Below are 25,312 nucleotides of genomic sequence, written 5' to 3' on the forward strand. Positions count from 1 at the left end.
CCTTCAATCTGTAAGTAACTAGTTCAGGGTTTTTCAAACTTCTTGGGTTATGATCCATAGTGAAAAGTTCATTTTATAATGTGACTCAGAATATATATACATACATATAAGAAACAATACCCATCCTTACTACTTGGAATGCATCTGAGTTTTTTCCATTCTATTCTTTAAAAAAAGAAAAAAATACAGATTTCATGACTGTTAATGGGCCGTGACTTTTGGTTACAAAAACACTGACAGATGTCAAGGACCAAAGTATTGTAATTAACAGATATTCAATACAGAAGATACCAAGATACTTAAGATACACTTCCAGTCTTTACATATGAAAAAAGAATGTAGAGTAATTGCCACCAAAAATGATTAACTCTTAGCTAACAATATTTATGTCTCTCATTTGGTTTACAAGTTTATGGACCACTTGGGACTCAATAGTTTTAGTGTTTCTAACTTGAAGTGGAATCTTCAACATAGTTTTATCATCATAAAATATTCTAGGCAAGCTATCAGGAGCCTTTCTAGATGAAGGTTCAGTCAAATTTAGTTTTATTAAAATTTCATGGTTCTAAAAACCTTTAGAACTGTAAAGCATTCAAAGTATTCAGCCATTTAGAAAATCTCATTCTCTCAGCTTTAAGACTTTAGAAGATTCTGAGCCTGGAACTCTTGCAGACACTAGTCTACAAAGTCCATCCCAAGGTTCATAACCAGTTCTAGGGAGTCCACAAAGCCCTTGAAAAAATATGGAGAAGTGTTGTGTGTGTGTGTATGCAAATATGCATTTTTCTACAGGAGAGGAATGGAACAATTACTTTTTATCAGATACAAGGGTTATGTGATACTCAAAAAGATTCAGGACCACTACTTTATCTGTTGCACTGTGTGTGAAAATTTATAATTATCCAGTTCTCTCTTGTATTTAAACTAAAATCCCTTTCCACCCATCAATCTGGAGTTGTTCAGTATCTACTCTGTACCATGACTAATGCTTAGGGTATCAGAATTAGAAGGGAATTAAAAAAAAAAAATGTTCTCCATATTAAAATATTCCCTTCGTGGAAGCTTAATTTTATTTTAAGGTTTAAGGCAAAGAGAACATGGAGCAGTAGTTTTCAAAAATGAATGTAATGAGGACTTAAAAGCTTTTTAAGAGTATCTAGCACTGACTAAATGAAGTTGCATTTCCTTCCTTCCATAACCTTCTTCCTTAGAGTATATGAAAACTCTTACATATTCAGCTAGGTGATGAAAGTCAACTTATTTCTAGATCTATGTCTAGACAGAAAAACTGAAAATAACTGACTGCAATTCAGTTCAGTTTGGTTCAGTCGCTCAGTAGTGTCCGACTCTTTGTGACCCCATGAACTGCAGCACACCAGGCCTCCCTGTCCATCACCAACTCCCAGAGTTCACCCAAACCCACGTCCATCGAGTCAGTGATGCCATCCAGCCATCTCATCCTCTGTCGTCTCCTTTTCATCCTGCCCCTAATCCCTCCCAGCATCAGAGTCTTTTCCAATGAGTCAACTCTTCGCATGAGGTGGCCAAAGTACTGGAACAGTGATATATAGCTATCAGTTAGATATTACGGTCCCTACTGACAGATACAAGAATTCTTACAGTTTCTCTGCTTGATTCAGGAAGATGTAAGCCATCCAAAGATTCCATGATAGTTTCTTGAGCAATCAATTTGGAAACACTGAACACCTTAACATGTGATTTAGAATTTCTGGTGCTGCTATTCAAAATACTGACTGCAGCTTCATTGTAGGCATCTATCTTCTCATTAGTGATCATTTTCCTATTTTCACTTAATAGATCTTCATAAACAGGATCTGCACATGAAACATATTTTTTAAAATACACTTAGAAGTCCCTACTGGTAGAAATTATAATCATGCAAGTAAGTTAACTGCATTTCATATTTTGTTGTTAAAGTTGAGAATTCCAAGCACCTAATAATTCATTTTTTTAAAAATAGTTGACCAAGATTCTGTAATAGATTTCCTAGCTTATAGTCAAATTTTGAATCTATACCTCTCTTCAAATTAAAAGAATTTTATACCTCGTCTCTCTTAAGTACACAACTTTTAGGAAACATTTTTATGTTCTAGCACGTCTTAAGAGTTTGAAAATTTTGGATGCTGGATTATATCAGGTAATGGGAATTCAAAACTGGATTATGGAAGATCACCTAATTAAGAATAGCAATCAATCTTTTCTTTTTCCTCCTGTTGCTGCTTAATTTTTGCAAACTTTATTCCCACAATTAGGAGGTAATATTACTAATGATCAAAGCTTTTTACCACTTAGCATAATCATTTAAATGTAACTTTTTCTCACTTTAGAAAGAGAAAGGTTAATGAGTCTGTAAATGAAATAGTGATTTTGGAAGAGATTATTACTATCCTTGTTATTTCTCTCAGTTTGACATTAAACTTGGAAATAATTATAATAGTTTCTGACAAACAACTTAAATTGCTAAAATACCCAAGGCATTTCATATTGTGCAGGGCATTAAATAATGGACATTCAATAAACTGAAGTGAGTTGATCTAATGTTAACTTTTTCTTAAAGAATTTCATTGCCAAGTATAAACTAGATGGTTTGAATTTAAATATATTCTGTCAATTCCAAAGAATGTTTACTTCCAATGAGTCTAATATTATGAACCAGATAACTTTTTCTATATTTCCCAATCACAATAAAAACTTGTTAAGAAATAAAATCAAAGGCAAGCATCTAATTTGCCTTTAGGACTTACTCTCTTTGTTATGTTCTATTCTAACTGCTGAGACTCTTGGAGAATTTATTTATTATTAATTTTTTACTTATTATATTTATTAGTCTGTCTGTTCCTTAAGTTCAAAACAGGAAACCAAATAGCTCAAGTTTACTCTAATTTTGCAAACATTTATTCTCATAAAGTAGTAATTTTGCTTCTTGAAATAGATAATAGAAACCCAAGCCTCAAAACACATAAAAATGACATTTTTTCATTACTTTTACCTTGTAAGACCCAATAAACATCACTAGTCTTTGCCAGTTTTTCTAAAAGTGGTGCTATGGAGGTAATATTCATTTTATATTGGGAAAGCGCTTCATTGCTGCCATTGTGAATCTTGATAGACCACTGAGAGGAAGTAAAAATTAAGCATTAATTCAGTATTTATCACAGGAAAATGAAAGTATAGCATTTCCTCTATTGTAAAAAAGGTTCTCATTTTAAGAGAATTCCCATTTTTATTTAATATTAGAATAAAATATGGTCAATTATTTCATGAAATACATGAAGGCAGTTACAAAGAGCTGATAAAAAATTAGACTTTCAATGTATAACATTCAAGAAAAAATAATGTAATTTTAGATATAAAAATAATATTGACATTTACCATCAAATTTCCTAAGTTCATTCAGAACTTTTTAATTAAAATTATCAGTCTAATTAATTGTAAGAGAAATAAGAATTAAAATATAAGTATAATCAAGAATTCTATTTAGCATAAGTTAATTCTTTCTTAGCATGTTCTTAAGTATATGAAACAAAAATCATTTATGTAAGAATACAGATAATAACTTACTGTGGCAGCTCCTGCTACAATCACATGGGGCTTTGCAACAGAATCCTGAAGAAAGAAAAATCTTTATAATAATGTTATAGTTAGTTCAGGAGATTAATACAAGTAATATTACTTAACTTTTTTCCCTTAAGTTCTTCTTCCATTTTAATTTTCTAGGGTTCCTATTCAGATTCTTGTTACAACAAGATGGATCTCCTTTGCTTAAAACCTTACATGGTTGTATGACTACACAGGATGGCATGAAGCTTGTATGGCTAATTCTTTGGTGTTCTTTAAGATAAAACTCAACATTCAGAAAACTTAAGATCATGGCATCTGGTCCCATCACTTTATGGCAAATAGATGGGGAAACAGTGAGAGATTTTATTTTTGGGGGCTCCAAAATCAGTGCAGATGGTGACTGCAGCCATGAAATTAAAAGACACATACTCCTTGAAAGAAAAGTTATGACCAATCTAGACACCATATTAAAAAGCAGAGACATTACTTTGCCAATAAAGGTCTGTCTAGTCAAAGCTTTGGCTTTTCCAGTAGTCATGTATGGATGTGAGAGTTGGACTATAAAGAAAGCTGGGCACTGAAGAATTGATGCTTTTGAACTGTGGTGTTGGAGAAGACTCTTGAGAGTCCCTTGGACTGCAAGGAGATCCAACCAGTCCATCTTAAAGGAATTCAGTCATGAATATTCATTGGAAAGACTTATGCTGAAGCTGAAACTCCAATACTTTGGCCACTTAATGCGAAGAACTGACCCACTGGAAAAAGACCCTGATGCTGGGAAAGGTTGAAGGTGGGAAGAGAAGGGGACAACAGAGGATGAGATGATTGGATGGCATCACCAACTCAATGGACATGAGTCTGAGTAGGCTCTGGGAGTTGGTGATGGACAGAGAGGCCTGGCGTGCGGCAGTCCGTGGTATTGCAAAGAGTCGGACATGACTGAGTGACTGAACTGAACTGAAGATGAAACCCAAACCATAAAAAACACTACCAAAATCTAATATGGCCTAATATTATTCTGAATTCTGAGTAAATCGTGTAAAGCTCTAGTATATTATGTCAGCCAATTAAAAAGTATCTTTGGAAGCCTACAGGGGACACAGTTACAGTGTTAAATAAAAGTAGGGCTCTAAGGAGACAAGATCTTTTGGGTCTGGTATGTATTAACCATAGACCATAATGTGGGGAAAAAACAAGGAGAAAATTTGGTAGAAATCCTCACCTAATGCAAATTATATTACTTATAATACTACCAATTATATAGAGGCTTCCCAGTTGGTTCAGTGGTAAAGAATCCATCTGCCAAAGGAGATCCCTGGATTAGGAAGATCCTCTGAAGGAGGAAATGACAATACAGTCCAGCATTCTTGCTAAGAAAATCCCATGGACAGAGAAGCCTGGCGGGCTATGGTCCTAGGGTTGCAAAGACAAAACTGAGCGCACACACACCAATTGCATACTACTTGGTAATTTACTAACTATTTCTCTTAAATTAGCTCATTTTAATATAGATTCTTGCCACTTGTGAGATAGGCAGGGAGATTACATATGTATACATACACATATGTATATATTGTTTTTTAAAAAAGGCTATAGACTCAGGTTTATAGGTATTGCTGAGGCCTGGCAGAGATAGAACCAGAAATTAAGTCTCTGACTACTGAGTTCAATGCACTTTTCACAACACAGAAGACCTGATATTACGATCATGTGCACAAGAAATGATTAAAATTAAGAAATCAGAAAACGTCCAAGCCATATTCAAAAAGAGAAGTGACAGTTACTGTCTCATTATGAAGGTAAAACATGCTAAGTGTAGAGAAGTATGAAAGCAGAGAAATGTAATAACAAAATTAGTCTATTTCCAGGCTAGCATGCCCCATTTTATATTGCTATTTTACTGAAACTTTTTCCTGATCTGTAGGTGGCTCCCTTCCTCACTCTTCACAGCAGCTATCCCAAATCATACTAAATATTTTTCTTACACAGGTCCCACCTGCCCTCCTCCTCACTTTTGGCATAAAGCCTAATCCTCAAACTTAGAGAAAAATAGAACTCATGTGGTCTGTGTGCTCTTGCCTTCCTTGCTCCATTCTCACAACTTTATCCATACACCCAGTCTATCATCTTCTGATAGATGAAGAGTAAACCAAATGTGTCCCTATTCTACTTAATGGCTAACCTGTTACTCTTGAGTCTGTATCTCTTCCCTTTTTAGATCTGGAGCTATGTCTGTAAGTTATCTTCTCAAACTCTGGAATTATCCCTTTCATCCTCTTCTCTTCATCCTTCTCTCAATCCACAAAATGTCAAATCATCTTTATCCTCAAAAAATGTTCCTTCAATTCTGTCTCACCCTCAAATGTTTCTCATTCACTCTTGACCAACGGATTACTCAGAAGGGCATTCGGCTTTCACTGTGCTAATTTTAATTTCTGTCTCATTTATGCCTCAATTTATCATGCTTTGATTTTGAGTTAATAATCCATTAAAACCTCCCTCAGAGGCCATTAATGAATTCTGAATTGCAGGTCCTGTAGTTTCAGTCTGTCCTATATAGTTCCTAAAGTGACACTATCCACTTTTAAAACTCCTTCCTTCCCTGTGTGTTATATTACCGTTATTCTTCTGCTTTTGTTACCTTACCTCTTTTACTGCCTTCTCTCAGAATCTTTTCTGTTTCATTCCTACATTCTCTTCTTTAATCTACACTTGCTGTCTATTGAATTATTTCCATTCAAGTCACTTCAAATATCACCTCACTTCATACCAAGACTCCCCAAACTGGTCTAAGTAACTCAGACCTAATGCTTACCATTCATCTGTAGAAATAAATCTAAATTGCTGGTTTCCCTAATTACCCATATCTGCCAGTCATCTAGAAGCTCTCTGAGGAGAGGAACTCTGTTATGTTAATCAAAGTATCAGCAGTGTTTAGCCTGAGGCCTAAAATATGACATGATTTATAAATATCTGTTGGATAACAGTGGAGTTATTTAAATTCAACTTTGCTTATATGCCTATAGGTATCTGTAAGGTTATTTCAGTCATGTCTTTCTAATCCAGTGTTCTTCTCATCTCCTCTGTAAAGCTTTCTTAGATCTTCACCTATACTCTAAACAACTCTCATCCTAGGTGCCTCTGACATGGTGCTTTCACAGTTCTCTGTGGCCAAGTCTACTGTTACCCTTCGTATTATCATGTCATCATTCATAAGAAAGTCTAGTCTACCTTCTAGATTGCTTACTCCTTGAGGGCTGAGACTGGGGCTAATTTCCAGCCACATTCCTAATACCGAGAACAAAGCTAGTTATAGTACAGACATAATAAAAATATGTATTCTCAGCAGCTTACTATGGAAACAGTAAAAAAAAAATACATGAATATATGCATACAAACATACTCCTTGAATAATTAAAACAAGTCAACTAATCAATCTCAGGTAATTACATGACCATTTATTCAATAAGAAGAATATTTCCTCTCCCCCAAGAATCAAAAGGAGTTTTACAATAGAACCTAAAGCTCCAAAATCAAGTTTTAGTAAATTATAAGAACAGAAGATCTGAATATGCAATATATCTTCAGCTTAGTCATAACAAAGGTTTTTGTGATCTTGCCTGAATTCTAAATTACATCACACTAATGTTGCTTAACTGTGAATTTCTACAACTTTGATGGATATACTTTCAGGTTCAGCATAAATATAAATCACATGTTTAAATCATCTGAAATACACACATAACATTATTCTTATTTCTGGACATTTAAAAACATATTAATAAAAACAAAACAAAACTATGTGAGATCCAAATTTTCCAGAAAGTTGAATTCTAAAAGTTGTCTGTATGTTTGTTTTTTGAAAACTTTAATATTTTCTCAAAGAAACAAAGTTAAAAATGTTGACTAGGTTCTCACTGGATCCTATAAAATTCTATTTAATGTGTTACAGTTGCTGTATTAAAATACTTATTGTGAAAAGAAGCAAAGAAAAATACCATTGCAACCCAAGTAATTAAGCAAAACAAGGCCAACAAAGTCGAGTATTGTTTTATCCATCCCTAATGCAAATACCTCTGGGAAAGGATACAGGTTTAATTAAAGGACTGACAAGGAGATGTATGGAGACTTTGTGGGAATTCTAAAGTGGACTTGTGAGAAGTTAGAGGTTTTCTGAGGTTAACAGCACTCTTGTCTTCTATCTAATTTATCTCCAAACATTATGAGCCAAAACACACTAGGCTTGACTTTTAGGTCACAAGTGTAATAATAAAAGGGTATAAGGATATTAAAAATAAAATTTTTTTCAGAAGTATCAGGACATAAGTTTGAAGAACAAAGTAGAAAAATGCTCAAGAAAATGTGTATTGTGATAGAAAGATTATCTGAGTTTGAATTAACTGAGCTATGGCAACCTACTCCAGTATTTTTTCCCTGGAAAATTCCACAGATAGCGGAACTGAGCAGGCTACGGTCCATAGGGTTGCAAAGACTTGACCATGACTGAGCATGCAAACATGCATAACAGTAACAGAAAGCTTTAAATCAAGAAAGCTTTAAATCAGTAAAGTGTGGTATAAGCCTAATCACCACAGGGTTAGAATGGTAATGCCCAGAGACACTGAATCAAAACTCTGCTTTCTCTGTAGAGTGACAATCAATCCAGCATGGTCAAAATTAAGAAGGCTGGTATAAAGTAGAGGCGAGTAGGATAGGCGAGTGTAGGAGAATGGACTTCCAAAATCTGACTGCTCAAAACCAGCAAGGCCATATTTTCAAATACAGACCTCAGTCCACACTTTGATACACTGTTTCATAGAACCATTAACCTCTGGATGCCACAGAAAATCCTAAGAGAGAAATGTAAGAAAAGAAGTCAAAGAAAATACTATGTCCACCATTCAAAACAAACTTGAACACATCTCTTACAGAGTAGTTAAAAGTAAAACACTACCTCATCTACAATATCTTCATCTCTCATCCCAATTTGGCAAGTCTCACAATAGTTCTCTGTATGTCCACTTTTGCTATTTTCTAGAATATTTCCGCATATTTTCAACAGAGTAATGTTTTAAAATTTAAAATCTGATCTTGCCACATCCCCGCTTAAGTATTTAAGAATTTTCAATCAATTGCCCTGAGGATAAGTTTCAAAGTCCTTAAAATTCCAAGAAGTTGCAGTCTGGCCTCTGCCCAGATAGTCTGCCTTTTTTCTGCTACTTTCCCGCTTGTTCTAAGTATACTTTTGGTTCTCCTTCGGATCTTGGAATGCTCTACATGTTCCTTTTTCTCCAGGGCTTTGTTCCTGTTCCTTCCACCTATAATGCTCATAAGCTCTCTCCCTCAGTCTACCTAGCTCCTACTTACCCTTGAGGCCTCCGGTAAAGCATCACTTCCTCAAGGAGGAAAATGCTTTTTAATGCTACTTTTAATTCCCCGTTCTACACATTTATAATGTCCTACTTTTTCCTTTTTGCCATCCTTAGCTTCCCTGGTGGCTCAGACAGTAAAGAATCTGCCGGCAATGCAGGAGACCTGGGTTCGATCCCTGGGTTGGGAAGATCCCCTGGAAAAGGGAATGGCAACCCACTCCAGAATTCTTTCCTTGAGAATTCCATGGACAGAGGAGCCTGGTGAGCTGAACAGTCCATGGGGTCACAAAGAGTCAGACACAACTGAGCGACTAACACTTTAACACTTAATCCCATGATTAAATGCACACAGAAAACCATAATGACTTGCAAGCTCCATTAGATAGATCTAGGACACTGCTGTCTTGATCTCCATCTGTATTCTCAGGACCTAGAAGGCACTGGGAATTCAGAAAATTCATATAATGTTCTCTTATGAAGAGTAATCCTGAATACACACTGGTTTCAAACTGACATACTTTTTCCTGGATAAAAATCTAAGAGACCAAATTTTCTATTACACAAAACAGTGTATGTATTACATGATCTTACTCTACCTGTCTTCTCTCAATACACTACATGTACATGTAAATTAACCAACGAATAGTTTCAACATCATAACACTGAGCTTACTATTATATGAACTTACCACTTTAACTGATGCAATCTTGTCTTCAAAAGGAATGTTTTCATGCTACCATAATGAGGGAGAGATGACAGAAAAATATTAATGTATAGATTAATTTTATGTAAATAATTCCTCCTTCAGCCGCTTTTGTTGATTCATTTATACACCATATCCCAATTATCTACCTTCAACCCCAAGGGGAAAAGATCTGCATAGACTACCCCAAAATAAGTGATACTATTAAAAAAAAAAACTTTTTATTTGTGATTTTCAACATCTTAGAGGTGGGTTAAAGATGATAAAACTCCCACTATGAATAAGCAGGTAGGAGAACATGCCTACATAAATTATCTTTTTGTCAAGCTTCCCACGGTTCCAATTTAGTCCTAGTATTATCATCTATGGCAGAGACCAGTTGCTGCCCTGTGTCTCCCAGATCCCTTCCAGTTAGACAGGACCACATGACTAGTTCTGGCCAATATACCATGACTAGATGTAATGTGGGTCACTTCCAGGCTGAAGTTCCCAGGGCGATTCTGCTCATCTGGTTTAACCTGATACAGAGACTGAGGAGGTTGAATGTCCCAAATGGAACAACTAGAAAACAGTAAAAATTCCAACAGCAAAGCTCCCTGAATGACTATAGGGAACAAAGCCCTTTGTCCCAGGTGGTTAGGACAAGAAGTGCTAAGTAGTAAGACTGTGATATGGGTTTATTGCTGTAGCAACAGCTGGTCCATCCTCACCACTATACTAATGAAGGCCCTGCCTAAACATGAATGGACACACAGGACTCTAGGTTATTAAAGATTTCACTCTGAAGATGGTACATAGTCTAGTTGTAGAAAAAAACTAAAATCCAAAGACTATAACTTCTTGTAACTGTTCCATAAAAAAGAAAAAAAAATCATTTCATAATTAAATATTCAGGATGGAACAGGGGTGGTTAATAAGAAGCTAACTGTCTTCCTAAAATCAAGGTTGAAACATTTTCATTAACTAAACAGATAGTATTTATATTAAGAAATAAAGTTTGTTTCTATCAACAGGCTAAATTTTAAAATTCTTGTTAGTCCTATTTAAGCATCTTTTCCCAAAAGGGCTTAAAAAAAAAAAAAATCGAGTTGACTTACAGTGTTGTTAGTTTCAGGTGTATGGCAAAGTGAATCAGTTATACATATACATTCATCCACTCTTTTTTTAGTTAATATTTTGTATATATAGTAGTATGTATATGCTAATCCCCCCCCACTCCAGTACTCCTGCCTGGAAAATCCCAGGGACGGGGAGCCTGGTGGGCTGCCGTTTATGGGGTCGCACAGAGTTGGACACGACTGAAGTGACTTAGCATATGCTAATCCCAATATTCCAATTTATCCCTTCTCCCTCTTATTCCCTGGTAACCATAAGTTTGTTTTCTACATCTGCGACTCTACTTCTGTTTTTTAAATAAGTTCATTTGTATTCTTTTTTCCCAAAAGGACTCTTGAGACCATTAATTCAATAGTACTTGTGGTGATTGAGTCGCTAAGTCATGGACAGCAGCCCACCAGGCTCCTCTGTCCGTGGGATTTTTCCAGGCAAGAATACTGGACTGGGTTGCCATTTCCTTTTCCAGTACTTCAAGGTATGTTATATGAAAAGAGTTTCCTTGGTCAAATAAGTCTGGGACATAGGGTCAGAGAAAATCACACAGGTGTTCTCTTCCTATCCCTTTAAAAAATTCTCCCTCCAAGATACAGTGTGTCATGAAATATTTCTCCTTTTTGCATGGCACAGTTAATTCAGTCAACTCAATCTCTTCATTTTAATATAACATCTGCTGTATACAAAATAACATATCACATATATGTAAGTCACAAGTCATAGTAAAAATAAATAAGCACTCATGAATCCATGGCACAAATCAGTGTTACCAACACACAACATGAGCTATGTTGGCTTCTAAATTCCTTCTCTAAATTCCTTTCTTCACCCAAAAAGAACAATCATCTTAAATTTTATTTTCCTTTCTATTTTACTATACAGCTTGTCACACATGCATGCATCTGTAAATGATACGCTGTTCAATGTTGTTGGCTTTCACGCCATTTTAATTTTGAAAAATCTCAGACTCACAGCAAAATCGACATCCTTTACCAATTGTTAGTATTTTCTACACTAATTCCATGTGTCTCTATGTACCACATATACATAGTTTTTCTTCTTTGCTGAGCCATGTAAAAGTAAACTGCAGACATAATAACATTTCACCCTTAAATATTTCAACACATATCTTTGAAGAATATGGACATTCTCTCGCATATCTGTAATACTATAGTCCCAAAGAATCTGACATTGATAAAATATTATCAAATCTAATAATACAGTGCATGTTCAACTGTCCCTAATAAAGTCTTTGCTACAGTTCTTATATTTTAACCTAGAATTCAATAAAAGCCAGGTATTATGTATGTGACTGAAGACAAGATGGTGGAGGAAACAGACCTTGAGCCCATCTCCTCTCACAAGAACACCAAAATCACAACTAATTGCTAAATAACCATGGATAATAAGATTGGAACCTTTCAAAAAAGATATTCTATACCCAAAGACAAAAAGAAGGCCAACAAAATGGTAGGAGAGTCACACTTGTGATATAATCAAATTACATATCCTGACCCACAAACTGGAGAATAATTTTATCACAGAAGTTCTCACACAGGAGAGAGTGTTCCGAGCCCCATGCCAGGCTCCCCAGCGTAGAGGTCTGGTATTGAGAGGAGGAGCCTCCAGAGCATTTGGCTTTCCCAGCAAAGGGGCTGATTATAGGAGATCCACAGGACTGGGGGACAGACTCCACACATCGAGGGGTGCACACAAGGTCCTATGAGAACAGTGACCCAAAGCAAAAGCAAGGACTTCAAAGGGGACTGGGCTGGACCTACCTGCTGGTCTTGGAGGGTGTCCTGTGGAGGCATGGGGCAGCTATGAGTCTCTCTAGTGTCCTAAAAGCTGGCAGTGGTAATATTGGGGAGTGTTCCTCTACTTGAACTCTTGTTAGAGGCAGACATCTTACATGGGTAATTAGCAGCAAGACCATGCCATGCCCAACAGTCTGTAGGCTCCAAAGTTGGAGTGCCTCAGGCCAAACAATCCACAGGGCAGGAACACAGCCCCACTCATTAGCAGTCCCAGTTCAGTTCAGTTGCTCAGTCGTGTCCGACTCTTTGCAACCCCATGGACTGCAACATGCCAGGCTTCCCTGTCCATCACCAACTCCCAGAGCTTACTCAAACTCACGTCCATCAAGTTGGTGATGCCATCCAACCATCTCTTCCTCTGTCTTCCCCTTCTCCCGCCTTCAATCTTTTCCAGCATCAGGGTCTTTTCCAGTGAGTCAGTTCTTCACATAAGGTGGCCAAAGTATTGGCCACTCATTAGCAGACGGGCTGCCTAAAGACTTTCTGAGCCCATGGTCACCTATAGACATGGCCCTTGACACAGCCCTGCCCACCAGAGAACCAAGAGCCAGCTCCATTCACCAGTGGGCAAGCAACAGCCTCTCCTACCAGGAAGCCTTCACAAGCCTCTAGAACAGGCTCACCCACCAGGGGGCAGACACTGGCCTCTCACCAGAAAGCCTGTACAAGACTCTAGACCAGATTCACCCACCAGAGGGCAGACACCAGAAGCAAGAAAACAACCATACAGCACCCTACGGAACTGAGTCTGCAAACTCAGGTCAAAACCGACCCTGGGACCAGCTGGTCACCGGACCTTGGGTAAAAGAGGGAAATGCACTGCTTGGACACCTAGGGCATCCCCTATTGGAGGAAACTTCTCCAAAACTTCCACATACATAAAAATACAAATGGAAATTTAGACAAAATGTGGTGGCAGAGGAATATGTTCCAGAGGAAGGAAAAAGAAAGACACCCAAAATGACAACTAACGGCATGAAGACAGGCAATCTATCCGAGGAAAGAGTTAAGAGTAATGGATGCACAGAGCAGGAAGGTACAAGAAGTTTATACAAGAGTCAGAAAATACCAAGAACAACCAAAGAGATGAAGAATACAACAACTGAGCTGAAAATACACGAGAAAAACTCAACAGCAAAATAAATGAGGCAGATGAATGGGTAAGTAAGCTTGAAGACAGTGCTGGAAACTACTGCTATAGAAGAGAATAAGAAAACAGAATGAAAAGAAAAAAGGACAATTTAAGAGACTTCTGGGGCTCTGTCAAATACACCAACACTAACATAATAAGGGTCCCAGAAGGAGGAGAGAAGGGGCCTAAAAATATTTGAAGAGACAATAGCTGAAAACGTGCCTAACATGGGAAAAGAAACAGTCAACAAAGTTCAGGGAGCACAAAGTCCCATATAGGATTAACCAACCCAAGGAGGTACAGGCCCAGAAAGACAGTAATAAAACCAATAAAAATTAAAGACCAAAGCGAAAACATTAAAAGCAATGAAGGAAAAGCAACAAATAACCAACAAGGGAATCCCTATAAGACTATCAGCTGATTTTTCAGGAGAAATTGTACTGGCCAGAATTGAGTGGCATGATATATTTAAAGTGATGAAAGGGAAGAAACTACAATGAAAAAATACCCTACCCAGCAAAGGCCTTGTTCAGATTGGTTTGAGAAATCAAAACTTTACAGATAAGCAAAAACCAAAAGAATTCAGCACCACCAAATCAAATGCTAAACAAACTGCTCTACATGAAAAAGAGAAGCCAACAATTAGAAACACTAAAATTACAAAATGGGAAAGCTCACTGGATAAAGCAAACATATAGTAAAGGAAACTACCCTCACACAAATATAATACATAAACCAGTAACTGTGAGAGGTGGAAAGTACAAATTCAGGATATTTGAAATGCATTTGAAATTAAGAGATCAGCAACTTAATCGTATATATATATGTGTGTGTGTGCGTGTGTGTGTGTGTACAGAGAGAGACTGCTATATCAAAACCTCATGGTAACCACGAGCCAAAAAACTATAAAAAATCCAAGTACAGCACTAAACATAGTCATTAAATCAGAAGAGAACAAAAGAAGGAAGAAGAAAATGACCCTACAAAACCAAATCCAAAAAACGGCAGCTTCAGCTGCATGCAACAAATTCTGGTACAGTCTTTTTTCATTTTTCTTCTGTTACAAATATTTTCTAATTTTCCTTGTTACAGCTTCTTAGATACACCCATCATTTAAAAGGGGTCACTTAATTTCCAAATACATGGGCTTTTTAAAAGTATCTTTGATATTAATTTCTTATTTTGATATTAATTTCTCATTTAAATCCTTTCTTCTCTGCAATCACCCTCTGTGTTTTTTGTCTTGACTTTATTGAGGCTTTCAATGACTAAGCCAAAGATCTCTCTTGGTGAATGTCACAATGCACTTGAAAATATGTGGGTTATTTTCAAATATTTTTTTTGATATTGATTTCTAACATAATTTCACAGTGGTAAGAGAACAGTCTGTATGATCTCAATACCTTTAGACCATGAAATTTTTTTCATCACAGTCCTTAGTATTTGTATTTTTCTTTCTGACTTACTTCACTTAATATAATAAACTCTAGTTGCATCCATGTTGCTGCAAACGGCATTATTTTGTTCCTTTCTCTAGCTAAGTACTATGCCATTGTATCTATGTGCCACATCTTTATGCAGTGCATTCCTCTGTCGATGGACACTTAGGTTGTTTCCATGTTTTGGTTATTGTGAACAGTGCGGCTTGACAGATGCATGTATCTTTTTGAATTATATTTTTGTCTGATAGAACATGCCCTCACACCTTGCACAAAAATAAACTCAAAATGGCTTAAAGACTTAAACATAATGATACCATAAAACTCCTAGAAAAGAACATAGGCAAAACGTTCTCTGATACAAATCTTATCAATATTTCCTTAGCTCAGTCTCCCAAGGAAATAGAAATAAAAACAAAAATATATAAATGGGACCTAATCAAACTTGGGGCTTCCCAGGTAGCTCAGCTGGTAAAGAATCCACCTGCAATGCAGGAGACCCTGGTTCAATTCCTGGGTCGGGAACTTCCTCTGGAGAAAGGTTAGTTACTCATTCCAGTATTCTTGGGCTTTTGCTGGTGACTCAGCTGGTAAAGAATCCACCTGCAATGCAGGAGCCCTGGGTTTGATCCCTGGGTTGGGAAGAGCCCCTGGAGGAGGGCATGGCAACCCATTTCAGTATTCTTGCCTGGAGAATCCCAATGGACAGTGAAACCTAATGAGATATAGTCCATGGGGTTGCAAAGAGTTGGACAGGACTGAGCCACTAAGCACAGCACAGCACAATCAAACTTAGAAGCTTTTGCACAGTAAAGGAAACCATAAAAACATGAAAAGACAGTGCTACAGAATTGGAGGAAATGATGCTACAGACAAGGGCTTAAGCTCCAAAATACACACATAACTCATACAACTCAGCAACAACAACAAAACACCAAATAATCCAATCAAAAAATGGGCAGAAGACCTTAACAGACATCTCTCCAAAGAAGACAAACAGATGGCCAGTAGGCACATGAAAAGATGCTCAGTGTCATTAATTATCAGAGACATGCAAATCAAAACTACAATGAGGTCCCAGCCTACAGATAGTCATCATTAAAAAGTCTACAAATAACAAATGCTGGAGAGGATGTGGAGAAAAGGGAACCCTCCTACATTGTTTATGGGAATGTAAGTTGGTACAGCCACTATGGAGAACAGTATGGAGGTTCCTCAGAAAACTAAATTGTCTTTTAATAAAATTTTGTGAGCTTTCTGCATACAGATGTAGGCTTATTTACTAGGTTTATTCCTATGTACTGTGTTTTTAAAATTATTATTATTATTGCACAGAGTATATTTTAAATAACATTTTTGAACTCTCTATTCCTGACAAGTAGATATGCAATTAATTTTTAACAGCTTTATTGAGTCGGTGCAATTTTCATATATTTATCTTATAATTAGCTATATTGTTAAAAATTTTATTGTATCTAGTAAATCTTCTATAGGTTCTTTGGGATTTTCTATGTAGACAACTGTATTATAAAATATCAAGTTATTTCTTTACAATCCTTACATTTTCAAAGTACCACCTTTCTTTGGCTGAGAGAGAAAGAGTTAGTTGCTCAGTCATATCTGACTCTTTGCTATCCCATGGACTGTAGCCCACCAGGCTCCTCTATCTATGGGATTCTCCAGGCAAGAATACTGGCATGGGTTGCCATTTCCTCTTCCAGGGGATCTTCCCAACCCAGGGATTGAACCTGGGTCTCCCTAAGGATCTCTAATACAATACTAAGTAGAAGCAGCAATAATGAACATCCTGAGTTTAATGGAAATATGTCTATCATCTTATCACTGGAACATTTATTGTAGGCTTTTAGAATTTTTATCAGAATAAGAATATAAAGGAACTTACTTAAAAGACAGAGATGATACCAATTCCCTGATACTGTTAGGACTTGTTTAATGGACCAAAATGTGATCAAAATAAGGATTCCATGTGTGCTTTGAAAGATATTCTCTGATATCTTAGCGTATTAAGTACTGAGTTATAAGTTTATAAAATCAGCATACTAACAGCCCATATTTACTTATTTGCTTAAACTATCATTAATTACATGAGCAGTGAGTAATTCTCCCACTATGGTAGACAGTCAGTCTGAAATCAGTCTGAAAAATCTGTGTTTAGCTGACAAGTTTAGACAACTTATATTTATTTTGATAATAAATGTTTCCATCTTAATTTTTGATTTCTAGCTCCCTCACACTTTTATATAAACATAAAATTAAACAGATTTTTAACACGTAATATGTTTATATATGTATGTATGTATTCACAGGTGTGTATCAGAGTACACACATACATGTGTGCTTATGTATGTATGTTTATATATTATATTTGATATTAGATGAATTTGGTTTCATTTATTTTTTTCTTCTTCTGGTTTGGAACTACCCACCCTAATTCTATCCTTCCAGTCCTTGCCCTTGGAATAAAGGGCATCTTAAGTTCTAAGTTAAGATGACAACTTAAAGTGTAAAGAGGACATCAGAACACTTTAATTGTGGTCATCTCTCTCCGGAGAAGGCAATGGCACCCCACTCCAGTTCTCTTGCCTGGAAAATCCCATGGACGGAGGAGCCTGGTGGGCTGCAGTCCACGGGGTCGCTAGGAGTTGGACACGACTGAGCAACTTCACTTTCACTTTTCACTTTCATGCATTGGAGAAGGAAATGGCAACCCACTCCAGTGTTCTTGCCTGGAGAATCCCAGGGATGGGGGAGCCTGGTGGGCTGCCGTCTATGGGGTCGCACAGAGTCGGACATGACTGAAGCGACTTAGCAGCAGCTCTCTGACTTATATGCTATGTCAGTTCTTTAGTACTGTGTTTTCGTAAAGTGTAAAAAGATGTTATTTGACATAGTTTGTTTAGATTCATATACATGTTTCCTATTTTCTTTAACCATTAATTCAGATCATTTTTTTTCTGAATCATTTCCCTCCTTCTCGAAGTTTATTCTTTGGAAAACTCTTTAGTATAAGTTTATATGGCAGTAAGCCCTCGTAGTTGTTGTTTATTTAAAAATGTCCTATAATTCAAGAATAGAGGAATTTGTATGTTAGGGATACAATTCTAGGTTAAAGCCTACTTTCTATCAGAACATTAAAGCTATTAGTCTACTGTCCTCTGGCTATCAATATTACTGTTGAGAAATATGCTGGCTCAGAGCTTTGTTTGCTACATACAGGGCATTGTAGCTACAGGCATCCATCTTAAGGGCAACCCAAATCTCTATTGCATACCGACTGTTATTGTTCCCATTACTGGACTGGCCTCACAGTTTGTTCCTTTTTTGTGGGGGATGTGTCCCCTATTTCAAAGTCTAGAAATACATCAACAAGTATTTTTTAATCTAGGATCTAGTTGGTTTGAGGTGGAAGGGGCCCCCAGAGTATCTAGCTTGCCCTCTGGCTGGAAGTAACACAAACAGCTTTCTTCATTGCAAGACTTCTCAAGTTTTTAATATCCTAGCCTAAACTAAAACTATCTAAGAGGAGGATATGATATCCACCTCTGCCCAAACTTATTTGACCAGAGCTTCTTACAGAACTAGTCTTCCACAAAATATAATTTGAAAAAAATAAATCCTGCTCTAAAGCTTCTTTTTAAAAATTTTTCCTCAGTACAGAAAAGAAATTAAAAAAAATTATCTTCAACACTCTTATTCCACTTAAAGAATCCCATGACCAAGGCTAAAATAAAATTAATCAACTTTCACAACATGCCAGGCTATGTTGTGAAATATGTAAGAAATATATTTAAAAAATAATGATAATCCACAATCTCTGTCCTCAAGGTGTTCAGAGAGAAGAGAATAAGTAAAATACAACTTAGCAAATGCTCCACCAGTAGTTTAAACTAGTTTCACAATAACTGTCTCTTTAAAACTATAAAAAACTTTCTTTGCAAAATGTATATAAAATAAAATGCATCTTGTTTGACTATTGTGGGATAACTAGGAACCTCTAGAAAATAAAAATTGGAAACCTAGTGCCCAGGAACACCATACCATATTGTAGCTACTTCTGGCCATGGACTAAAACCATTATAGATTTTTTTCAACTAACTGTTGCCAAATGCATTATTCCAATTTTCAAATCCTCTAGTCTAAGCCTAGAAATAGTAAAACTATTTTTTTTTAAATTCAGACATCTATTTTTTAAATGTTTACTGAGGTTTTTTTACTTTAAGCTGTAAGAATCTCAAGTCATTAAATAGTTTTAAATCTTCTGTATAGTTTTGTATTTATAAATACAAATGCAAAATACATTTATAGATATCAAATAAAATGAAAAGTTGACTTTGTTATCTTCTATTATTCAGCTTTAAAATCTATACTGGCTTTTCCTAGTAGACAAAATCGCTACTGGACTCTTCTTAGAAGAGTTCCTAAGGACTCAGTATCCATTACCATCATCATGATGAGACTAGTTAGTTAGCTGTGAAGTCCCCAGTTTTTCAGTTTCCTACCACTGGACAAGGTGATGTGTACAGGCAGATTTTTATCATAAATTAACGAGCTACTACCCCTACAATTCTGAACTTTCTTGTACTTTACTTTTTTCTTATTATTCCCCACTCCCAACCATATGCAATTAAAGACAGAAATGAGAACTTCAGATCACTTAAAAATGTATTAAACAAAAAGATATGATGAAATAGTTCACAAAAATTAACTAATTAACAAATTAACATTTAGAAAGATGTTCACCCTTGTTAGTTTTTTTTTAAAGATACATTTTTAAAATTAGAAATTAAAAAGAGCAGAAATTTGTCACACTGTCATTTTAATTATATAGCATGAATGTCCAGTGCCAGAAAGGTTACAGAAAATTAGGTTCCAATGTACATTGCTAATTACAGTATAGATTGAAAGAATTCAATAATATAATCAATAATTTTTAAAGTACTATATTCTTTAACCTAATATTTGCACTGTAAAGATTCTATCCTAAGGAAATAATTTAAAAAGCAAAGTTTTCACACAAAAATGTAATAAAAATGTCCTTATTAAAAATTGGAAAACTATAAAAAGAAAAGGGACGATTATATAAGATCACATTATATCCACTCACTAGTATGTTGCCATTATGAAGATACTTACATTGATTTATAATAATATGGTAAATTATGATAAGTGGTGGCAAAGAAGACATCAAATTGTACATGCTACTCTATTACAATTTTGTCTTTTAAAAAAGAGACTGAAAAGAAATATAGCAAAATATTAAAAGGAGGATAAGGGATATTTCTTCTTTATTCTTTCTAAAAAAAATTTTTTTTAAGTTTTTCCATGGAAAGAATTTTAATATTTCTGAAAACAAAAAGTTTAGGTCAATAAAAGGTTTGCCAATACTTTACCCACCACTTCTTTTGCTTATGGGTCCGTAATGGCAAATTATCCCGTTACCTTCCCCAAAACCAAACTAAAAATTTTATAGTTTCTTTTGTTCATGTGAAAGGGCACACTCCTCCTGTAACTATTCAGTTGCCTAACTTCTAAAACAACACCCTAATGAAACGAATAGACAGGATTTTACCTTATTTCCTTCTTCTTTGAATTGAGGATTAATTATTTTCACAAAAGAATAAAATAACTGACGAATTCTGGAATCTCCAATAAATGCAATATGTTTATCTACGAGGCAGTTCTTTGCTTCACTGAAATCAACAAGGAAACATCAATTAGAATACAGAAAATTAGCCCAGGCATCTTCAAAGCACATGATTTGTGAAGAAGTAGTAAGGATTATTATATAGTTATGTTGTCGTTTTAGAAACAGGTGGCCAGGTTTGTTTAACCTACCAGTTCGTGTATGATTGATTAATTCGATTAAGTGTTTCATATGTACTCGAACCACAGTAAGTGCTTAATACCCACTCTCTCAGAAAAACTGCACGAGGTAGCTATCCAAGTCCCAAAGCAAAAGTCCTTCCTTCACAGGCTATTGCCCTTGGCCCCTGGTTGTCTCTCACCTGAGATAAGGCAGATTGGTCCAAAGCTCTCCCTAATGCTTTAGAGAATACTCCCTTGGACTCACCCCCACTCCTGCCCTGTCAGCACTTCTCTACCGTCACACGGAGAAGTACCATCTGCCACTTTCTTTGCTCTATTAACACTTCTCTACCAGATACTAAGACCCATCTTAGACAAGAAGAAAAAATAAATAAATAGATGAATAAACTTTACCTGATTTTGTACTTATGCATCATACAGCTGTGAGGCTGCCAAACTTTCTCTCCAAGAAATCTGCCACTTGAGAGAAGGTATTCACATGAGTCATTGCCTGTAATAATTAAACACAATAATGTTGCTAACAATAGTTATATTTTTACGTTGGTTGTCTATCCCATTTTACCTTTGGAGATGAGAGAGTACAGAGTTTTCCACACTTCACTGTACCTTCTAGGTACATACGACTCATCCATGAGAAGCACAGCAACTATTAATATATTAATATTGAAGACAATGAGAGACACTAGGACAGATAATTCACCTAGAGTATTCTTCATCCCCAGTGCTACGTTAATGCTTTGGCAGTTCCTTCTACTGCAAGTTTCCCCTCCAGGGACATCTTGCCTCAAAATAGCCTTTATATCTGTTTATAACCAACCTAGATAGCATGTTCAAAAGCAGAGACATTACTTTGCCAACAAAGGTTCATCTAGTCAAGGCTATGGTTTTCCCTGTGGTCGTGTATGGATGTGAGAGTTGGACTGTGAAGAAGGCTGAGCGCCGAAGAACTGATGCTTTTGAACTGTGGTGTTGGAGAAGACTCTTGAGAGTCCCTTGGACTGCAAGGAGATCCAACCAGTCCATTCTGAAGGAGATCAGCCCTGGGATTTCTTTGGAAGGAATGATGCTAAAGCTGAAACTCCAGTACTTTGGCCACCTCATGCCAAGAGTTGACTCATTGGAAAAGACTGTGATGCTGGGAGGGATTGGGGGCAGGAGGAGAAGGGGACGACAGAGGATGAGATGGCTGGATGGCATCACTGACTCGATGGATGTGAGTCTGAGTGAACTCCGGGAGTTGGTGATGGACAGGGAGGCCTGGCGTGCTGCGATTCATGGGGTCGCAAAGAGTCGGACACGACTGAGTGACTGATCTCTGATCTGATAACTTCTACTTCTAGTTGGAAAACAAAAGTTTAAGGGATAAAAGAGAAGACTTTGGAAATGACTTTATATTCAACTATTACAGTACTTCGTGCATTAGTACATCAGAAACCTGGTACATGTTGAAGTATTTTATAAATCTACGCCCTAATTTTCACAACTTCTCTGGAAGGAAGAGGGCTATATCCCTACTCCGTAAATGTGCAAACAGAGAAAGACTTATTAAAAACTTCTTAAAATGCATAATAAAATGTCATACTTCTACAATCTCACAAAGACTTGAAACACTGTTAGTCAAAAGATGGCTGAAGATACACATGATCAATTACCAGTAATAAATGCTATTATTAATATCCATCCTCTACTTCTCTCGATTGTCTCTTGCCTCCACCATCAGGATGACAGCAAACTCCTCCCACTGTGGTTGGGAGAAGTTTCAAACAGAAAATCCCATATAAGCAACCCCCCCACTCCTGTGTAGACTGGGACAGATGGTTACCCTACTTCTTTTGGCCATTTTACTGTACATTAGCTTAATGCACATGACCAATGTATGTGGTTAAAAGGGGGGTTGGAGGCATTAGAAAAGCTCAAATATGTCAAAAGGACGAGGGAGAAATGAGATGTGTACATTAACTGTAGGGTTACAGTTAATGTGCTTCTAAATTTGATCTCCAATTCTTTAACAGTCAATAGCAATCTCTATTTGTTTTACAAATAGTTAAGGTCAGGATGGAGAATCTGGTAAAAAAGAATACTACAGAACCAAATGGTGGAGATAGGAAAGAGCCAAAGATACTTTAAGTAGAAAACATCTCTTTTTTCCATCCAGTCATCCATTTATCTGGACAACACACAGATAAAAGGTGATACAAACACAAGGCAACTAAGCATGAACAATGAAAATGTTGATACCACAGTGTCATAAATTCTAAAACAGAATATCGAGCAAAGTGAAAATAGTACACTGTTCTGTTGGTGAAAACTGGATAAGGAAAGGTATTATATTTTTGTAATTACAGATGTAGCCTAAGCAGTTTTTTCTGTATTTTAAAGATTTTTTAATAACATCTCTCTAAGGAAACTATAAATTATCAGTTCTTAATTCTTTTCAATTATCAAAAACTAATGCTAGTTCTAAAAAACAAAATTAAGTTACATAAACAATCACGGAGGAGTAAAGAAAGGACTATAGAAACACACAATTATTTCCTAAAATCAGCACTGCTGCTGCATTTTTTAATAATGGCCATATAGTAAAATCCTATTAAAAATCCAGTAAATGTTTAAAATTAGGATGAAAATTCCATATTTACAGCACTTCTACCTCTTCAAATACATCCATTAAACCAAGCACAAAGTTAGTAACACATTTATTTTATTAAAAAGTTATATAAGAAGTTTTAAACAACTGGCATCCTGTAAAGTTTTCCTTTCTTCATCCCTTCTTGTTGTTGCTGTTACTTGACTTCCGTTTCTTAGTAGAAGCTGGGTCAATCTTCAGTGTGCGAGATGATGCTGTTTGCCTAACCATCTCTACAGGTGATTTTGTGGAGATGGAAGTGCCACACCAGCGTCTTAAAAGAACCAATTTTCTCCACCAGAAAATGTGTGTTAAAACGCCAAATTCTTCTTTCCCTCTTCAATATTACTACTCAGACATTATTTTTCAGTAGTTCAGCTGGTAGAAAACAAAAGCTCTAATCTCAAGACCCCACATTAGAAAAACCTCATACCAACACAGATTTTAAAGTTGTCACTAGCCAAAAGACATTATGAACACTGCATTTTAAAAACTAGCTGGTTCAAAAAAAAAAAAAAAACTAGCTGGTCTTTCTGGGAAAAATATTCAACTACCATATTAAGGTAGTTGAATAAATGCTAGTTAATGGTGACTCTTCATAATATATTATATGATGCAAATTAAAATTAAAAAAAAAAATTGTATCTGAAACAGTCTCTGTATCTTATCAGTTAAAGTGAAAATTGCTCAGTCGTGTCCGACTCTTCGGGACCCCATGGACTGAGGTCTGCCAGGCTCCTCTGTCCATGGACTTTTCCAGGCCAGAATATTGGAGTGGGTAGCCATTCCCTTCTCTAGGGGATCTTCCTGACTCAGGGATCAAACCCAGGTCTCCCGAATTGCAGGTGGATTCTTTACCGTCTGAGCCACCATGGAAGCCAGTTAAGGTCTACTCAAAACACAGAAACTACACCAGCTATTTTAGTAGAGAGAATGTAGTATGAAGAACTGTTAGGAAAGTAAAAGAATGGCTAAGTAGATAACTGAAAAGGTTAGGAGGACACAGACTTTTACATATTTGTCAGCAAAATAATAAAAATAGTAGCGCTAGTAAATACTATAATACCTAATTAAAAATAAATTAGTCCTAAAAAAAAAAAAGCTCTACAAAATTCTATACTCTAAAACTAGTTCTTTTCCTGGGAAGGAAACAGTTTTAAAATCAAATCACTAAATGTAAATCTAAATGTTCAATTAATGTGACACATTTATATTATGTATGCGGTGGGCTGCCGTCTATGGGGTTGCACAGAGTCGGACACGACTGAAGCGACTTAGCAGCAGCAGCAGCTACATGTTAACATACGCTGGCACATTATTTTCCTTTCAAAATTTACCCAGAAGAACCCCAAACAAAAGAAAACAAAATACTGCAGTCATTATTTTCAATTGCTTCATATAATTTTGACAGCTACCTTAATACAACCAGTGAGATGAAAGTTACCAAGTGCTCAGATAAATCAAGTTAGGAACAGAATTTAAAAAAAGAAAAAAAAAAAGCAACTAATGGGATAGAATTATCTACTTCAGCTATCTCTAATACAAAGATTATCTAGATGAATGGCTGTTTTCCCTTCATTCTGTTATCTTAAGCATAAGCATTCTGGTTTGTCAATCTAAAGTCTCAGGTTTTTATGCATGATTTTTCTATAACAGAAAGATACTAAGAGCAGACAAAGTAAGT

At 36.2% G+C, this 25,312-nt stretch overlaps 1 protein-coding gene across 14 annotated transcripts in view; it reads right to left on the bottom strand.

Moving 5' to 3' along the window:
* Positions 1 to 25,312, bottom strand: part of CASD1 (CAS1 domain sialic acid O acetyltransferase 1) — a 54,509-nt gene that overhangs the window by 24,184 nt on the left and 5,013 nt on the right. For 10 of the 14 annotated variants that reach the window (XM_086397857.1, XM_086397856.1, XM_086397852.1 and 7 more), the window contains exons 2-8: positions 21,396 to 21,492; positions 20,746 to 20,866; positions 9,643 to 9,687; positions 8,370 to 8,432; positions 3,583 to 3,627; positions 3,011 to 3,134; positions 1,621 to 1,835 (exon numbers count right to left, since the gene is read on the bottom strand). In XM_086397857.1, coding sequence (XP_086253983.1) covers positions 1,621 to 1,835; positions 3,011 to 3,134; positions 3,583 to 3,627; positions 8,370 to 8,432; positions 9,643 to 9,687; positions 20,746 to 20,866; positions 21,396 to 21,418 — 636 coding nt within the window. In that variant the 5' untranslated portion in view covers positions 21,419 to 21,492. The remainder of the gene's footprint in view (positions 1 to 1,620; positions 1,836 to 3,010; positions 3,135 to 3,582; positions 3,628 to 8,369; positions 8,433 to 9,642; positions 9,688 to 20,745; positions 20,867 to 21,395; positions 21,493 to 25,312) is intronic. The other 4 variants (XM_086397850.1, XM_086397848.1, XM_086397858.1 and 1 more) reach the window with 2 other exon arrangements.

The sequence above is a fragment of the Bos grunniens genome, chromosome 4 (assembly GCF_055505025.1).
Source record: "Bos grunniens cultivar Pamir isolate PY7600 chromosome 4, Bosgru_T2T1.0, whole genome shotgun sequence".
In the NCBI taxonomy this organism is placed as follows: domain Eukaryota; kingdom Metazoa; phylum Chordata; class Mammalia; order Artiodactyla; family Bovidae; genus Bos; species Bos grunniens.